At 37.9% G+C, this 16671-nt stretch overlaps 1 protein-coding gene across 3 annotated transcripts in view; it reads left to right on the top strand.

Moving 5' to 3' along the window:
- The first annotated feature begins 12121 nt into the window (after positions 1–12121).
- abca1a (ATP-binding cassette, sub-family A (ABC1), member 1A) overlaps positions 12122–16671 on the top strand; it is a 36916-nt gene continuing 32366 nt past the window's right edge. For 2 of the 3 annotated variants that reach the window (XM_051890194.1, XM_051890184.1), the window contains exons 1-3: positions 12160–12352; positions 14726–14830; positions 15504–15597. In XM_051890194.1, coding sequence (XP_051746154.1) covers positions 14765–14830; positions 15504–15597 — 160 coding nt within the window. In that variant the 5' untranslated portion in view covers positions 12160–12352; positions 14726–14764. Of the gene's footprint in view, positions 12353–14725; positions 14831–15503; positions 15598–16671 lie in introns of all 3 variants that reach the window. The other variant, XM_051890173.1, reaches the window with a different exon arrangement.

Raw genomic sequence — 16671 nt, 5'->3', positions numbered from 1 at the left:
ATTTCTTTCTGTAAACTCTAAAAGCAATCCGCGACAGATAAGAAATTCAAAGTTATTTTGTCTTTTTTTTTTTCTCCAAGAGGAGAATTTGAAGGAGAGAGTTGTTCAGCATTAAAAAGCTATTCTTAAATAGGCTATAGGCCTAACAAAAATGCATAATGTTAGACTTTGTGATTGCAACATTTATTCTCATATCTCTTTGTTAGTATGATGCATAAAGCCTCTTTCACATGACTTCCTGTTTATGACATCCCTTACCCAGAATATCTCCCTTCCAACTCCCTGTTGAATAGACCACAGCCCAGCTATTGACGTGTGTGCCGGTAAAGACAGGAAGAACGACCCTTACTGCAACTGGGCATAGAAAAAAAAAAAAAAAAAGCATGTTCTGTACGTAGACTGTTATGTGTATTAGCCATACTTATGTTATGTATGTATAATACCCATACTTGACATATGGAAACATTAAAACTATCCTTGAAAGCAAAAAATTACAATTTTTGTCTGGTCCCTCACAAATGCTACACGTGACTTTGTAGTAAAACCCTTCATTGAAGATTTGGAGGTTATCTACTGTAAGTAAAGTGGAAGCTACCAAGTTTGGGGTGACCGTCTCTCACGTGTGCACACACACGCTCTGTATCATCCAACCACACGCATCCATCCATCCAAACACAGATCACTTATAGTGCAGCGTCACACTCCCTTTACACAACTCTCTGCTCACACAGACCGTCTGAAAGGGTATCGATTTATGAGTTATTCTGGTCTCATCTCACTCACCTCCGAGGTCTCAGCAAGGTCAGTAGTAATGTTCTGATGAGTCAACAGCTTCCTCTTCATTTGAACAACAATGCCAGGTCAAATATTGCCAGATGTGATCACATAATCTTAGGATGTCATGTTCGTTTTGTGAAAAGACGTTATAAAGAATATATAATAATATCCAAGGCTCTTATGTGAATAATACAAAAATAAAAAAGGTATTTTCTTCTCAGAATTGCGTGATATAAAATCGCACTTGCGAGTTATAAAGTCAGAATTGTGAGATATACCCCGGTTTCACAGACAAGGCTTAAGCTAGTCTTAGACTAAAATGCACGTTTGAGCTGTTTTAACTGAAAGCAACTTGTACTGACATATCTTAAAATATTTATCAAGATGGACACAAGTAGCCTAATGTTTTTTTTTTTTTTTCAAGTGTACGTGTTGCACCCCTTGAAAAGGGGGAAAATATATTAATAAAAGAAGAGACACGGACTCTGCTGCTGTCTGCGTGCTGAGCTGTATTGGCTGTGTATTTTCTTTCTTTCAGCATATAAATTGAGTGCACACAAGACATTGATTTCCAGGTATAAAACATCACATTAATATCCAGACTAGAATAGAAATGCAGATGTATCACAGTCAGTATTACACTGTAGTTTAAATACATTTTTTTGGTTACATTTTCATAACTTTCACTTTTATAATTGTTATATAATTAATAACCCTAAACCTACATTTCTAAACATTCAGTCCTCTTTATCCATTTTTATGACTTATTTGAAACTAAAATAAAATAACTATTTGAACAATATTTCAGTAGCCCATTATCAATCAAAGAGTTAACCATGAAATACAAAAATAACATGGACTACATCCAAAATATTATATACTCTCAACCATTTCCACTTACAAATTATGTTTTCACATTACAACTTAGGTATGGTTAGCAAGTTAATTCCTCGTGGTTAGCATAGTAAACATGACAATCAAACCATTAAACCTCACATTTTAAGCACGTTCAAAAATAAACAGCATTACAAACTACTGTGCAATATTAACTTATGACAAGGAAGGCATTAATAAAAATTCCATACCTTGAAAAGGGGGAAAATATATTAATAAAAGAAGAGACACGGACTCGTGCTGCTGTCTACATGCTGAGCTATATCGGCTGTTGACGCACGGCATAGTTCGTGTCAGCTACTCCGGCAGCCTTTGTGTTCCCCCTACTGGGCACTCCTTGAATTACATCTAATTTTTTTAGTTAACCAACAGAATTAGAACAATAATAAACATCACGTGAATTAATCATTTTGACTTAGCACTCTTTATGTTGCAGTTAACTTAAACTGATAATAGTTAATCATATTAATCTTTTTTTTTTTTTTTTTTTTTTTTTAAACCACTACATACGTTTATAAAAGCTACTTAAATATCCTAATTGAACTAAGGCCTAATCCTGGCTTAGGCTAAACCCTGTCTGTGAAAGCGGGCCATAACGTCGCAATTGGGTGTTATAAAGTCAGAACTGTGAGATACAAAAAGTCAGTCTTTTTTCCTCAGAACATTGCAAGTTTATATCTCACAATTCTGAGAAAAGCAGTCAGAATCGCAATTGTGAGTTTATAACGTGCAATTCTGACTTTATTTCTCGCAATTGTGAGTGAAAAAAGTCAGAATTGTGAGATAAAAAGTCAGTTCCCTTTTTTTTTAGTGGCAAAAACAAGTTTTCATAGAATACTGCATTCTGTTTCTGTGCTGAAAACTCTTCACAATGTTAAGACTCTTACATATTTATTTATTCAGATAATTTATAGGAAAAAAAGCTTGAATATGGGCTTTATTTGAGAATTTTATGTTATTATTACAGTAAACACTGTCATTTCTGTACAAGTTCTGTACCTTTGAATCTACTGCATATCTGACCAAGCCTAAGCTCATCCCTGTATAATTGTCTCTTGATCACCAACTGCATATTTCACAGTTGATCATATATTAATTATTGTTTTCAATAAGTTAAGCCCTAAGAGACCTGCAACTGTGACAAAGTTGAGAAAAACTGTAACAAGACAATAGCTGGCTTGAATCACAAAAAGCCTTTGTGAGAACCCATATTACATCTCAGCTGGAGTTTGGCAAACCCATGGGAGACTCTCAGATTTACAGTCTGATCAGCCCAAAACTGAACTTCTGAGCCTCACTTCTATGATATCTAATCTAATAGAGCAAATGACTGTAGAAACATTCATGCAATAGTGCTGACAGGATCATGCTTTGGGAATTTTTCTCTGCAGAAACAAGAGGGATAGAAGGAAAAAGTACAAAACGTACTGACAAGAAACCTCCCTGAAGAGATGCTTCAGTCTGCGTGAGCACTGGAACTGGGAAGAGGATTTTTATTCAGCTCACAACAGGACAATAACCAGAGAACAGTGACAGTCTTAAACCCAAAAAGATGAATGTCCTGGAAAGACCCAGTTCAAGTCCAGACTGTAATTCAACTGAGCGTCTGTGGAATGACATAAGTTGCAATTCACATTCAGTTCCCATTCATTCTGATGGAGCTTGAGAAATGCCGGACTGGACAAAAATTCCAATGTCAAGACGTGCAATGCTGATGAAGACTTACGCAAGCAAAATGAAACTACTGGCAAAGGTGGTCCTACAAACTCATGGGACTCCCAGGATATCGCATACAGAGCAGTTGCAACCTTTTAAGACTATTTACCACATGTTAAATGCTAGTATCACTACATGTTTGACTTAAATGTAAAACCCACACAAACAGATGGTGAACCTTGTGGCATCACAAAAAACATGTACACGAGGGAATCAAAGGTTCAAGAGAGAATGTATGTTCAGCAGTGTTTATCTGGTTTGAGCAATACGCAAACTGACATGTTGATGAGATTCACGTGAAATGAGATTCACGTGAAATGATGCTTACGCATAGATTTCATGGAAAAATCTCACGTGGAATTTTGGAAACCACACATATATGAACCACGAGTTTCCCAAAATGCCATGTAATATATATATCGGATAATTATATGACAAACGTTCCATCATACAAGATTTTGTTTGTTTATATTTGCCAATTAAATACATAAAGGCACCATAAAATTGTGAGTTTTGTGGCTTTTAGTTCTTGCTTAATGAATGCTTGCAAGTTCAGAAAGTATTGCATGAATAATAGCCCATTATTTAGGTACAGGATAATATTCTTATTCATAAATCAAAAGCAATGCAGACGACTGCTAATAAGCCTTACTGTATCTCTCTCTATAAACAATAAGTTGGCAGCAGATGTTTTTTGCATGCGGTCAGCACTTTTCCGTCGCTGTCGAGGGGCCCTAAACCGCACCTCCTGCTTGAAAAAAATGCACTGATGATGTTCACAAAAAGCCGAGCAGGACAATCACATGTTTGGATGACAGGGTGTTCTCCACAGCTGTTTTCCCTATGAATGTCCCTCTCTGTCTGACACCAGCTGAGGCTTTCAGGACAGAGGCGAGGCCTGAAGAGAGAGCACACATGTCACATACAGGCTATCAGACTAACTTATAGCTGAAGTCACTGTTTTGAAGTCACTTTCTGTTATCATTTTAATTAAATATGGCAATGTAGTGCAGTTATAAGAGGGAATGTGGTGTTATGAGCTAAAATGAAAGGTTTGCAAGTGGAAAAATGAAAATAACCACTGCCAGGTTGCACAAGTTGTTATTGATCTTTTTGCATAATAGTACTCAAATAATTTGTATTGGTATAAAATACACACATAGTAAAAATATGGTATATAAAGGCCAGATTAATGCTGCCTTCACTTGCTCCCTGAATTATCGTAAATGTAAGTTTCTTAGGTAAAAATTGGACATGAACGCCCTCCCATTTCGATGAGCTTGTAATCACGACTTCAGAAGTGGGAATTATCAAATTTCCAAGAGCACGTGAAGGCAGCATAAGGTACAGTACCATGAAATATCATTCTCATTATTTATTTGGCTTTATTTTACCGTTTCTTTATTTTATGAAAAGCACAAGCACTTTCCTAGCAAACTATTTTATGAAGAGGTTTAAGGGTACGTTTACACAACACTGATGTACTAAAAACAGAAAGGTTTTTCCTTTGCGTTTTTTGCATACTGACGACAACGTTGTCAAAAGGATCCCGTTCACACGGACCTTCAAAAACGGCTAAAAACGCTGTATTATTCATGCCAGGCCAGTAGTTGGCGATGTCACTTTGTAAAGAAACACTACTTGTCTATAGACTGGACACATAATAAGCATGTACGTGATGTCACAGTTTTCACAAATTCAGGTTTTTGTAGTTTACATGGAGATGATAACGGCGTCGTTTTCAAAAACTTTCACTTTGAAACATGTTTTCAAAATTTGCATTTTCAGGCCCCCAAAATGCTGTTGTTGTGTCAATGAATGGCCAAAACGCATAGAAAGTTTTATGTTTTTAGTTAAAAACGATGTTGTATAAATGGCCCCTTAAATTTTATAAAACAGCAGATATAATTTTTTCCCAAACTTATTATTGTGACAGGCCTTCGCCAGTCTCTCCCTCTCCCATGCTCCTGTTTATTAGGGGCCATTTAAGCGAAAGCGTTTTCAACTAAAAACAGAAAACTTTTTATGCGTTTTGGCTGCTCATTAACACAACAATAGAGTTTTGGGGGCCTTAAAACGCAACATTTTCAAAATGGTACCGTTGATCCTTTGAGTTTTAGAGTTCTAATCATTTTCTTTAAAGGATTTTTTCACTCCAGAATTAATATTTCCTGATAATTCACCCACCCCCATGTCATCCAAGATGTTTATGTCTTTCTCTCTTCAGTTGAAAAGAAATGAAGGTTTTTGAGGAAAACATTCCAGGATTTTTCTCCATATACCGTGACCTTTCCAACGTGATTACGTAATGCGTGAAGTTGTGGACACGGATCATAGAGCAGTGCAAGATGAGCATTTGTGGTTAAAAGTATATCATTTTTATTTTTTTTTAGAAAATGACCGAGTTGTAACTCGTGGCGAGAGATTGCTCAAAACTGTGCATGCGTCGAACGCCTGTGTATGCCTACAAGTCGAATGAAGTATGCTTTGCAAGGCTGTGCGTTCGACTGTGTGTGTACACTAGTGTACATGTAAAAAAAAAAATAGTATACCCTGGGCTTTACTCACCCCCTGGCCTAAACCTCACTCCCATCTGGGTCACAGCACCAATGTAACCCTGGTTTTACTCACACTGCTGTGGGCGGGATTTGAACCGGCGTTGGCAACTTACAGTCATGGGAGGCAGGTGCGCTAACAAGGACACTAAAGACCGCAGCCTCTAGCGTCAGTCACTAGCAAAGTCCCTGTAAGACAAGTCATTTCACTCGGCGGCCATCTTTGAAACGCCTCTCAGGCATTCAAGTGCAGCTCCTATCTCTTTGAATGTGGAAACAACAAATCCTCCAAAGCTGTTTGCCAAGCTTTTGATTTAATTTCATATTTGAGATCACCAATGAAATCTGACAACAACTGTCTCATAAATTTTGTTTCTAAATGCTCGAATTATGACAAAAAACGGTGTTTTTCAGGCTGGATCAAGCCAATGCGCATGCGCAGTCCCAAATGCACGTCTCGCATCTCATTTCAGAGGCGCGAGTCTTACTGTTTCTATAGAAACCGGAGCTTCTAAACGTCCGCTGCAGTGATGCGATGACTTTACCAATCGGCGATTGGCTCTTATTTAGAAGGCAGGACTTATTCCGCCATATTGCGCGTTGCACTTTCTCCCATTCAAAACAATACGATTGATGCGTCTTGTGTTATTCTATAGTCTTTGGTCGCTAGTGTGCCTCTTGAGGCCGGAGGAGTGAGGTTTACCCACACAGCTCTTACTAACTAGCTTCTGTTAAACTCAACACAATAATAAAATTAACATTTGTTGTTTTTCTGTGTAACTGTATGGCATCCTATATCATGATAGATAGAGGATGTAATATTTTCAGCATTATCTGCAAAAGTTCTCCCTCCAACTTGTTGTATTAACTGGCCTGGCTTCAAACCAGTGGCTTATCAGAAAGTAGCTACTTGTTTCATGAATGCATAGCTGTAAAGAGCATTACGGCTAATGACCATGTAAACGCAGCAGTCGAGAAGGTTCACCGCGAGTGACGTCACGTTCCCTTTCACCCAGTTTCTGCTGCTCGCGCTCTGAGGCGAGGTTACTATCGGTCATTGCAGCACTGCAGAGCGCTGGAAGTCCTTGTTCTCTTTAAACCTGCGTCTATCTACGCGGTATTACACTCATAATGTCGTTAAACGTGCGGTTTATACATTTAATTTACTTGATAGTTACACTTGGTTTGATGTGTTGGCCAATGGTATAGCCTATGTTTAGCTAATCGAGTTCAGCAGGCTATCGCGCCAAGGCAAGTCAATGAATGAATAGATTTCGGTAAAGAAAAAATGTATAAAGAAAATGTATAACACGTCAATACGTTTTTTTCTAAAGTAACATTTTATGCTGCCCCCGTATTCGGAACTATATTTATCCAGCACCCCCTCCCCCTTCGCGGGGTTACTGTCGGACAAACCGACTCTTTGTGCTCAGCTGCTGAGAGGAGCCTGAAAATAAGTGAACATTTGCTTCCTTGGCAAAATATTGTATGACTACGCATACAATTCCATCATTTTAAAGCACGTTAGATGGCTAAATCTGGGAAAAACCCGCCGCACAAATGCTTTTTTCACCGAGTACGAGCGACTTTGAGGAGATCATGAGAGCGATATACATTTTTAAAATCTAATGATTGTGTCTCGTTCGCCTTTTAACAGAGATTATTATGGTGTGGCAAACGTATTCTGAGTATGTCATAGTGTTTCTGCGTTTAGACCCCCACTTTTTCGTCTCGGGTATCATAACAAACATTTATTAATGACACCACAGTGAACTGTTTTTCTTAGCAAAAGTCACCAGAAAAGCACGTTTTTTTACTTTAAACGTTATAAGCAATGGATCAGTTCGCATGCAAAGGCAACATTTTGCTGCTGTGGAATATTATATTTATCAAAACAGAGGCGCGTGCTCTTAAAAGGGCAACAGCTCTTCACGCTGGGAAGTGTGTCAGTGCCATATAAACTAACTGAAGCTGTAATCAGTTCATCCTCTCGTTATATATCAGTTGATAAGTAACTTATGTTAAGTGCTGTGGCATTGCTTGACAACAAACAGGTGATGATTAAACCTTATAAAACACTGGTAGTACCATGGTACAATTATGGTATTGGATGGTAATACCATGATATGGAAATAAAATGTGTATATGATCAGAAAAGCACCATGGTTCTTTTTTCAATTACATGATGGTGAGTAAATGATAACAAAACTTTTAGGATGAACTACTCCTTTAAGTCTTACCAAAGTCACATGTTTATTAAGTTTACCACAGTCTCAATATGGAACTTCCTCTCTCAGCTCAACCTGGTTGTGGTTTCTTTTGCAAAGAGTTTTCACATGCAATGTTGAGATGCTTTGTTTATCTCTGCTCACTGTCGTTCTCTGTGTCAACCTCGCCGTGTCATCCCTGAGGCTCAACTCCACAATACTGGCAGAGGATACTGGGGCAGGAGGGCAGCATTATTCACTTGGCAGCCTCACAGCCTTCATAAACACAAAGAGATGATCGGCCTGAAAAACAGGATGAAAGTGCTGATCACATGACCAAAAGTACAAAAGCCACAATGTTACATTCTGTCAGTTCAAATCAAAATCATTGTGTTCTTTTTGACTGTGGTTAGAAACAGATGGGTCAGATTCTGCTTTTCTGAACGATGTTTGATTCACAATGTCACTGAATATCTTTGCTTATGGTAGCTGACATGAAATACTTTTGGGCAGTTGACATGTCCTGCAGCATGACATGCTGTACTCCATTTTACACTGTTTTAAAGTGCATTTTGCAGTTATTTAAATTTGTAATGCATGCAGCTATTATGACGTCATGGACTACATTGAATAAGTGTATTTTTAAAAATTCATTCATCAAATTGCAGGATCTTTTAAAAAAAAGAAGAGGGATTAAAAATTGTGAAAAAGTTATAAGACCTCATTGCATTCACATAAATTTTATTCTAAAATCTTAAAGGATTAGTTCACTTTCAAATGAAAATTAGCCCAAGCTTTACTCACCCTCAAGATATCCTAGGTGTATATGACTTTCTTCTTTCTGATGAACACAATCGGGGAAATATTAATAAATATCCTGATGCATTCAAGCTTTATAATGGCAGTGAACGGGATCAACGAGTATGAGCTGAAGAAAGTGCATCCATCATAAACGGCTCTGGGGGGTTAATAAAGGCCTTCAGAAGTGAATTGATGCGTATGTGTAAAAAAATATCCATATTTAATAAGTTACAAAGTAAAATATCTAGCTTCCGCCAGACCGCCTTCTGTATTCAGTGTACGAAGAAAGTGTAAAACTCTCGCAGTTCAAAAGGCTTACGCTACGTCCTACGCCTTCCCTAAGGATTAGTTCACTTTCAAATGAAAATTAGCCCAAGCTTTACTCACCCTCAAGCCATCCTAGGTGTATATGATTTTTTTCTTTCTGATTAACACAATCAGATATAAATAAATATCCTGACGCATCCAAGCTTTATAATGGCAGTGAACGGGACCCACGAGTATGAGCTGAAGAAAGTGTCTCCATCCACATCCATTCATCATAAACGTGTACTCCTCACGGCTCCGAGGGGTTAATAAAGGCCTTCTGAAGTGAAGCGATGTGTTTGTGTAAAAAAAAAAAAAAAAAAATCTATATTTAACAAGTTATGAAGTAAAATATATAGCTTTTGCCAAACCGCCTTCTGTATTCAAGTTATGAAGAAAGTGTAAACTGGTGTCACATCAGTTAAGCTTTTTCCGTAAGTTGAATAGGGAAGGACGTAGCATAAGCATTTTGAACTGCGAAAGGTGTTACACTTTCTACGTATGTTGAATACGGAAGGCGGTCTGGCGGAAGCTAGATATTTTACTTCATAACTTGTTAAATATGGAAAACTTGTTAATTGGCAAAACCTGTTATTTTTTTTTACACAAACGCATCATTTCACTTCAGAAGGCCTTTATTAACCCATTGAATTCAGGTGTTCCAATCACTTCCATGGCCACAGGTGTATAAAATCAAGCACCTAAGCATGCAGACTGCTTCTACAAACATTTGTGAAAGAATGGGTCGCTCTCAGGAGCTCAGTGAATTCAAGCGCGGTACCGTGATAGGTTGCCACCAGTGCATTCGTGAAATTTCCTCACTACTAAATGTTCCATGGTCAACTGTTAGTGGTATCATAACAAAATGGAAGCAATTGGGAACAACAGCAACTCAGCCACAAACTGGTAGGCCACGTAAAATCACAGAGCGGGGTCAGCGCACGCTGAGGCGCACAGTGCGCAGAAGTCGCCAACTTTCTGCAGAGTCAATAGCTACAGACCTCCAAACTTCGTGTGGCCTTCAGATTAGCTCAAGAACAGTGTGTAGAGAGCTTCATGGAATGGGTTTCCATGGCCGAGCAGCTGCATCCAAGCCTTACATCACCAAGTGCAATTGAAAGTGTCGGATGCAGTGGTGTAAAGCACGCCGCCACTGGACTCTAGAGCAGTGGAGACGTGTTCTCTGGAGTGACGAATCACGCTTCTCTGTCTGGCAATCCGATGGACGAGTCTGGGTTTGGCGGTTGCCAGGAGAACGGTGCTTGCCTGACTGCATTGTGCCAAGTGTAAAGTTTGGTGGAGGGAGGATTATGGTGTGGGGTTGTTTTTCAGGGGTTGGGCTTGGCCCCTTAGTTCCAGTGAAAGGAACTCTTAATGCTTCAGCATACCAAGACATTTTGGACAATTTCATGCTCCCAACTTTGTGGGAACAGTTTGGGGATGGCCCCTTCCTGTTCCAACATGACTACGCACCAGTGCACAAAGCAAGGTCCATAAAGACATGGATGAGCGAGTTTGGTGTGGAGGAACTTGACTGGCCTGCACAGAGTCCTGACCTCACCCCGGTAGAACACCTTTGGGATGAATTAGAGCGGAGACTGCGAGCCAGGCCTTCTCGCCAACATCACTGCCTGACCTCACAAATGCACTTCTTGAAGAATGGTCAAAAATTCCCATAAACACACTCCTAAACCTTGTGGAAAGCCTTCCCAGAAGAGTTGAGGCTATTATAGCTGCAAAGGGTGGGCCAACTCCATATCATACCCTACGTATTAAGAATGGGATGTCATTAAAGTTAATTTGCACGTAAAGGCAGGCGTCCCAAAACTTTTGGCAATATAGTGTAACTCCGATTGTGTTCATCAGAAAGAAAGTCATATACATCTAGGATGGCTTGAGGGTGAGTAAAGCTTGGAGTAATTTTCATTTGAATGTGAACTAATCCTTTTAAAGGCAAAAAAAACGTCCCATGTGTGATGCGTTCATTAGCTACACAAATGCATGTCATTAATGGGTAACTTCACAGTTATCTGGACCAGTGATGCAGAAAGTACAGAGAACAGAATGCACTTCCTGTATCATCTGAATTTTAAAAATAATAATACAACTTGATATTGTCTGCAAAGATTCTGCATAAAAAAACAAGAAGTTGTTGTAGACTTTAAACCGTCATTGTGCATACTTCTGCCATCTGTGCTATGCTAACTTAGAACTATTCCTTATATTTTGCATGATAGATGGATTTCTAGGACACTTTATCAATTAAATTATAAGCTAGTGCTATCTGTCTTGCTCAGTATCTTCATTCAAGGCCCACGCGGCTGGTTGTGTCTAAGTGTTTTACAGCCTGCCTTCATTTCTCAGAGGTCCTGATGACCTGGAGAGAAGATCTTTTTTTCTCTCCAATCCGTTTTATTCCTATGAGATTGATATGTGTGCAGAAACAAAACTTAAGTTAGTTGATATTTTCGTTTTGGTTTGTTCTGCCCGAAAAAAACTGACTTACATTTAATCTAGTTTGCAGTCACTTAGACACCAACTTGGTCAGGATGTGAGACCAACTTAAACCAGCAAACTATCTAAAGATTGTTCAGCAGAGATGTAAGATTATGAAATGTTACATGTGCTGAAAAGTAAGAATTGACAATCACTTTGACATTTACCAAAGTGCCAGTTAACCCTACCGCTGCGCATCCCAATTTCAGTGATATCTGCAAAATAATAAAATTAATATTAAATTTATAACATTTGTAGTATAAAATTAGCTACAACGCATGTAAATACAAGTAAAAACGAATTTTGCGCAATTTCACGTTGCCCTTTTAAGAGCTGTTTTGGGTCCGCACGTGCTTTCCATATATGGAGGCTCGAACACAAACAGCAGCGCTTTTGACCGACAGTAACCTCGCGCATCGCTCTCGCTATAAAAGGATGGAGGAGAGGAAAAAGGTTCGTCCATAAGAGCACAAAATACCACCACTAGCTACAGTATCGCTTTGAGAGCGTTACAACAGCTGTTTCTCCTCTCGACTCAAAGGGAATTACAGCTTATATGAAATAAGGAATAGCCTAATCATTTCGGAGCAAGAACTAACGGTGAGTAAAATGTTGAGTTTCCTTCTTTTTTGAGCAGTGAGCTCATTTTTTTTTTTTCCCACTAAATCATAGATAAATATTTTTGCTTAAACGTGCTAATTCTGTCATCAGAAACACGCTGTTGTTGTTTGCACAAATTGCGTTTTTTTATCGTAAACATTTGGTGAGTTGTGATGCATTGAAAGCTCCGTGGCAGTCGTTTAAAAACTGCTGAAAACTGATTACAGTTGTCATGTTTTATTGTTGAATAATCGTGACACATAAACATTTGTATATTTTAACCCGCTACTTCTTTAATCAGAATCGCGCCGTTGTTATTTTTCTTCAAAACTTACACGATGGTGTCTTTTGTCGTAAACACTTGATGAGTTATGATGTATCAGATGCTTCGTGGCAGTTATTTATGTTGAAAAGCTCTGTATGATTGACTATCATTTTCATTTGTATGCTATTGGGATAAAATGACAACTTGAAAGGACAGTTGAACAAAGAAGACTGCAAGTGGTCGCGTGTCGCTTCAGCATCTGCTCGTAACCGAGTCTGCGCGAAATGACCGAGAGTAACCTTTCCTCTGCGGAACAATGAAAAGCTCGCTGAGCTCCTCAACTCTTCTGCATCTTTAAAACATTATGATTATAAACACCTGTGGTGGTAAAACGGCAGTTAAGGTCTATAGTTCGGTGTATTATAAAATGTCTTTAAGTATTTTGCTCTACAAAAGTAATTCGTGGCAAAGATTGTGTAAACAAATGTATATGTGCGGGCTGCTCCGTCGAACTATTCTTACTCTTACATCATCTTTATATTACATATTTTAAGTCAGTCGTGATGGACAGGATTTATTTATCTGGCAAAATGAGCACAAAACAACTGGTATTTGGTGTATATGTGCAAGAATTTGTATAGACTTGTCAGAGTATGACCCGAGAGAAGCGATATGATGAAGAAAATGGTAAACAAGGAGAAAAATAAGAATATGGACGCGTCCACTAGGGACGCTCTTTGTGATGTTATGTATGAAAAGCACAAGCATAAGAATCACATTACCTAAAACAGATCCATATAAGCACAAACGGTACAAAAACGAAAGATGTAAAACACATAGGCTACTAATGAATGATACAAGTTTTTGGACAGAGACGGCAAATATAGGTAATGATACAAAATGCATCATGTTTTTAGAAACGTGATATTTATACTAAAGTTGCTTTATGCTTTTTTTTTTTACCAAATGCAACAAAATGGCTTCTTGCATGCTGGTCATGCCACACTGTCTTTTATTTGGTGGACAAAAGTTTTAAACATTAATCAAATGTATACACATCAAAATTACTTTTAAATCAGATATTTAAAACAATCACAGACAAGGCTTAAGTCTAGTCCCAGACTAAAATGTATGTTTGAGCTGTTTTAACTGAAAGCAGCTTGCTCTGATATGTCCGTGCCATTGTTTTGCCTCAAGATGCACACCGGTAATGTTTTTTTCCTAAGGAACGTTTATTAAAGCTACTTAAATGTCCTAACTGAACTACGACCTAATCCTGGCTTAATCTAAGCCTGTCTGTAAAACCAAGCCTTAGCGTAGTATATTAGTAGTTGTAGTATTTTTGAATAACTTAATAGGTGCAAAGAAAAAAATCATGTCATTCACTCTAATATAGCCTGCTTGACTCATTTGGTTAGGATTGATAACCATTAAATTTAATTTAATTGGAAAATGCATTACTAGACAATTTAATCAAAACACCAGCAGGACATCATGCTATATTTATAAATTAGTTCGTTATGAAACATACTAACCCACATACTGACACTGTTCTGTTTCCTCTCACTGCTTATAGTTTTCTGATAGCAAATTAATGTGTCTAACAGATAAGATGAATGACTTGAAGATAAGCTACTGTGTGCCAATGCCAAAACATTGTGTTTGAATTATTATTTTACCTTGCTAGCTTAAAGTAGGCATGAAACTGAAGTTGTGATAGTCTTTTCTTCCCTATTGTGACATATATATCTGAGTGAAACGGCTTCTCAAACAAGAAAAAAAATGTAGGCGGAACTAATGGAGTCACAATTAACAAAGCATACTGACAATTATCATCTAACATGATGGCAAATAGTCTTTCCAAATTATGTAAATCAATTTTTACACAGTAAATTTAACAGGTGGTCACCTTAGGTGGGACTTGATTGAATGGTTGTGATTTGCTATTGCTTGTGAGTGACAGGTTGTCATTAAAAACATCATCAGAGAAGAGACATGAGATTCTTTACCTCTATTTGAGTGTTCCATATAGACGATCACGGTTGAAATAATTGAGCTTGGCAACATTAGCTTTACATCCCTTTCTTTGCTTCTTATTGTGTTGACAGTTGCGAGAGGCGGCGCGGACAGTGTGGAGCCGTGGCAAGATGGCTTTCTCCACTCAGTTGGGGTTACTGTTGTGGAAGAACTTCACTTACCGACGGAGACAGACTGTAAGTTCATACCAAATGCATTGAGATTTTAACACATCACTTACCACTAATCAATCAATTATCAAAAGTACCAATAAAACTAACAATCAAAATGCATTTCATATGCAGCAAAACGAATGCCTGTTGTAACATATGGAGTCCCTAGGCTCCCATTTTTCTGTTGGTGACATCTGTGAGGTTCTGGAGGTCACCAACCCCCGTATTGACAGGATTGAATAAATACATAAATAAGAAGACAAACTAATTGGGATTTGTGTATAAACATTTTATTGTGTAGCGTTTTAAAAGTTGCTGTTGAAGAAACTCTCACTTGTTTGTGAGGTAGTTGTCGTTTATGCACTTATCAACTTTTCCTTAAAGAAGTCCAGTAAGAGAATGTACCTCAAAAAGCTGATTAAATGATCATGATATTGGTACGGACAGTACATACATGTACTTGGCACTGAATGTATGAACAGGAGGTTCAGATGCTTTGTCAGCAGGAAACCCAACAACCGTCATGATAAACAGGATTTTCTTGACTTCGCTAGAATAGTTTAATCAGGACCTGTGGATAGAAAAGAAGAAGTTGTGCTGATGAATTCAGGTTAAAGTTCATTAGGGTGGAACCAAAGCAATCCAGGAGTTTGAACAAATGAGTAAATATCACACTATTGTGTCTTTTCTTTTCCAGATTCAGCTGCTGATTGAGATAATATGGCCGCTCTTCATCTTTTTCATCTTGATATCTGTCCGACTCTATTATCCTCCCTATGAGCAACATGAATGTAAGTGACTTAAGATGGGCCAACAAACAAACAAACAAACAAACATTTATTTTGCTTTTAAATTGTTGTTTTTTTTTTTTTTTTACAACCACAGAATAAATGCAAATGCATTGAATGAGATTTGAGCTTAGGTTAGATAGTGTTTTTCTTGCCCAAAACAGCAAATTATGAATCTGTTTAAATAAACTAAATTACAAAGAAGATAAAAACCAACTGTGAAGCTTATTTTACTTTATGTATAATATTTACTTTAAAAATGCAGAAGGTTTGCACTGTCAATTTAAAATTATCCTAAATACATTTGATTTAATGTCTTATGTCACTGTGTCTTACTTCATTCGTGTGTCAATATTTGCTCCTCTTTGGAAATCACACTGTTCCCAGGGGAGGTCAAGGACAGCAAAACAGCTCCAAGAACCGCATGAAATTTGATCTCACAAGATCTCTGAAACACAGTTTTCTTGCAGTGTCAGTTCCTGTACTTTGAACTAAAATAATTAAATGTTAACTATTTTCGAGTTAGTTAAAAACCTGTAAATGAAGACCAAAAGAATAGGAAGAAGAAAAATTATAGTATATCTGGTTTCTGAAAACATACCTTTCAAACAAAAGGGAAAGAATTTCTGCAGGGATATTTTCAGGAATTATGTCATGAAGAGCAAACTGTAATGTTGTCCATGCGCATATTGTGAAATACTTAAACTTTTCATCCCACAAACTCTATTTAGAAGTAATATGACAATACTTTTGAAAGGAATCAGTTAAAAGCCATCTTGATGATATCCAAAAAATCCTTTAAAGTTAACATGACATATCTAGTTCAGTCATGAAACTCTAGATGGCACATACTGATAGGTCCTTTACATGCGATCTGCAAGCAATCACATCATTATCACATGACACAAGCTGATTGGCCTCTGCTGATCCTGAAGCCAATGAGATTGCTTGCTCAACATTTAAATAGTCTGGTTCAGTGTTCACCGAAAAACTGGTCCTACAGTGCGTTGTCAGAGTTCCTCTGAACCCCTCCACCTCCCCAGCTCCACCTGCCTAGATCTGCTACAGGATTCATGT

This window comes from Ctenopharyngodon idella, chromosome 1 (assembly GCF_019924925.1).
Source record: "Ctenopharyngodon idella isolate HZGC_01 chromosome 1, HZGC01, whole genome shotgun sequence".
Lineage (NCBI taxonomy): Eukaryota > Metazoa > Chordata > Actinopteri > Cypriniformes > Xenocyprididae > Ctenopharyngodon > Ctenopharyngodon idella.
This window is presented reverse-complemented; position numbering and strand designations above follow the sequence as displayed.